The following is a 2954-nucleotide window of genomic DNA, read 5'->3' as shown; positions in this document are numbered from 1 at the left end:
AGCCGCTAGGACTAAAAACGAACAAGAATCCAGTTCTAATCCACTCACTAACAGCATATAAACCTGCGCATTTTTATTAAAAGCCTTTTTCGACCATTTCGACCCTTTTTTCTTCGAAATATGGTGGAGCAAGAAAAGCCCACGTAACCCAAGTAAGAAGAATCAAGAAAGCTTCGAGAAGGAATATCAACAAAAAGAAAGCGAGCTACTGGTAGAATAACGTGAAAACTTTTAAACACAGAGTTATAAGACTTCAGGTTCGTTCATGAGCGAAAAGCGAGAATGGTCGAACGAAGCTTGGGGATATGACAATAACTTAAGAGAAAATGGAACTCAATAACATCAATTTCATGAATACGACAATTTGAGAAAAAGATCGGTTCCATTGGATTTGCAAGTTACTCAGAAGTTTGTTATTACAGTGGAGATGACTTGGAAAAGGGGTTGTATACACCCATTTCTCCTTCCTATAAAATGAGTTTATAGAGCCGAATCCGCTAATAATCAAATTCGTACAAATAAAACGCATGGACGCACGGTAGAACCAGTGCCAGTTAGAACATGGAGAAGTTCTTTCCTTAATTGCATTTGCATGCCGGTACATCCCCGACTAGCTCCAGCAGGCATAATGAAAGAAGTAGGCTTTTTCGATGGTTTTTTTTTGTACTATGTATATACGGATATTTTAATTTTCGCTTTACTTTCAAATATTTTGATAAATTGTCAGTGTTTATAAAGGATTTATCTTTGTATAGGAACCTTGCTGTACCTTTGCTTGGTGAATTGATTTTCTTATAATTTCCGCTGTAACGATTTCTCGTAAGGGGTTTGCATTCATAGGAAAAATAGAATTGAAGAACGTTGATTTCTTGCTAACTTGAGTCATCATTTGGTTGCGTTTCTTATTGCGTCGTTTAGTGCATCTCTATAAGTATCTATTTCAGTATCTCTTTGAGTATATTGAGTACCTCTTAGAGCGTGTCTTTAAGTAGAATATTTCCATACATCTGATGAAAATGTATACTACCTTTGACAATCATTTTCGGTTATAGAACTAATCAGAACTTTGGGACTGACCCAGATTCAACAAATTCCGTTGAGCTTGACGAACTAGAAGCTAGCGCAGAGGCTCCAACAAGTGCGCCTAACAGTATTGAACTGCCAAGTTCTCCTCTTGGGGAAGCCCTACCAAAGCAAATCATTCAAAAAAGTCTATTGGCCATCCTGCATGGGATCAAGAAAGAGATGCAAACTTTTGGAGACACAGGTTCTCCGACTTTGAATGATCGTAAAATGTAATGTTTCTATGCTATGCCATTTTATTGAATTCATCCCCAGGTTGACCAGGTCATTGTTGGCTTTGATACTGTTCAGAACATTTAGAAAAGGTTGCTTTTTTGTCTTTAAGATTACTATTACCGTACGCCGTAATATTAAGATTGCTGAATATAAGCCATTTGTCATGATAACAGGTTATGAGAACGTTTATCGAGCGGAAATAGAAAGTACAGTTACAGGATTGTATGTTTCAATTGGACAACTTGATACTACGTAGAAGAATAGTAATAACGACCAGGGATTTGGCTAGCCAAATGAAATATCTGAAAGTCAATTTTATTTAGCCTGATCAGTTGAGTCATTGCAATCTGAAGATTCTGACTATAGACACAAGAGTATATATAGTTTTGCTAATCAAATTGAGTAATAAATTTCATCAATAGATAATCAACTGTATACGTGCCTTTATTTTCGAATCACTCGCTATCTTAATTTCTGTATTTCGTTTTAGATCGTTTGTTTACCATTTGTAATATATATTATTCTTTAGTCCTATTATGACATTTGTTAATATTCGGATATATGTTCTTATGGTAGTGTATTATAATACTATAATATGAACAAAACACCTACCGTGACATAACATATGTAATCAAACAATAATTTCGAAATAACGGGTGCTCGATTGGAATGGAAACTATACCAAAGAACAATGATACATTTACTACATGAACTAAAAATATATATATACATATTAGACAGCAATTTTGCAGTGGAGATCTGCCATCATCAGACTAAAAGTCTTGACTGAGACTAGCTAAATTCTTTCCTATTTAGGATAATTGATTCGGTCAATCAAACCAAATCGTTGGGACGCTATTGACTACTGTTAGCGTAGTATCCGAATATTCAAGGAAGTTTGATTAAAATTATTTTCAATAAGCTGTTAAAAGACAACAACGACAAAATCGTGCTTTCGATGACTCCCCTTATTTTGCGGGTATATATATGAGACTATTGTTTTTGTTTTTAAGCGCTCTCTGCAATTCCCACAGCATAGCAATTGATATGCGTTAGATGCTTAAGAATTGGTGATAAAGAATGGTTTAGATAAAAAAAGCTCATTTCCATTTTTGTCTGCATGTTTCATGCCCTTTCTTAGCCATGCGGCTCACATGTGTATAGGCCTTAGATAATTACATGTGGTCTTTTCGTTTTTCATTAACCAGAACCAACACCGTTATCCGCTTAGACATATATTCAATTTGACCTATAGTAAATGGACGTAGTTGAACATTTTGGTTATTAGGGTAAAAAGCCAAAAATAACAAACGTTTGATTAAGGGATAATGTCGATTCGGAAACGGAAACTGAGGAAGCCAAAAAAATGCTGTACCAAGAAGTGTAAGGAAGACCAGCAGACAATGGCCACTTCAATTTTTTTTTTCAGAGATACTACAAAAAGGACTACGATAATAATAATAATATTAACAATATTAACAAAAGTAACAGGTAGCTATGATAGAAGGTAAAAAAGAGCCAAGCAGTTAAATTCCTTTTCGATTATATCTGAGAAGATGGAAGGAAATGCTAGTCATTGAATACCAAATCTACCAGAAAACACTTCGCATAATAGACAGGAGGAAATTGTTGCCGTGATCATCCCATGGCTGAAA

General features: G+C 35.1%; 1 protein-coding gene across 1 annotated transcript; it reads right to left on the bottom strand.

Annotated features, from left to right (window-relative positions):
* Positions 1-173: 173 nt before the first annotated feature.
* SPOG_05781 (uncharacterized protein) lies at positions 174-696 on the bottom strand. The gene has a single exon (XM_013170569.1). The coding sequence runs from the start codon at positions 602-604 to the stop codon at positions 317-319; it is 288 nt and encodes a 95-aa protein (XP_013026023.1). The 5' UTR covers positions 605-696; the 3' UTR covers positions 174-316.
* Positions 697-2954: the final 2258 nt, after the last annotated feature.

This window comes from Schizosaccharomyces cryophilus (assembly GCF_000004155.1).
Source record: "Schizosaccharomyces cryophilus OY26 unplaced genomic scaffold supercont4.12, whole genome shotgun sequence".
Classification (NCBI taxonomy): Eukaryota; Fungi; Ascomycota; class Schizosaccharomycetes; order Schizosaccharomycetales; family Schizosaccharomycetaceae; genus Schizosaccharomyces; species Schizosaccharomyces cryophilus.
Note: the sequence above shows the minus strand (reverse complement) of the source record. Positions and strands in the feature narration are given on the sequence as shown.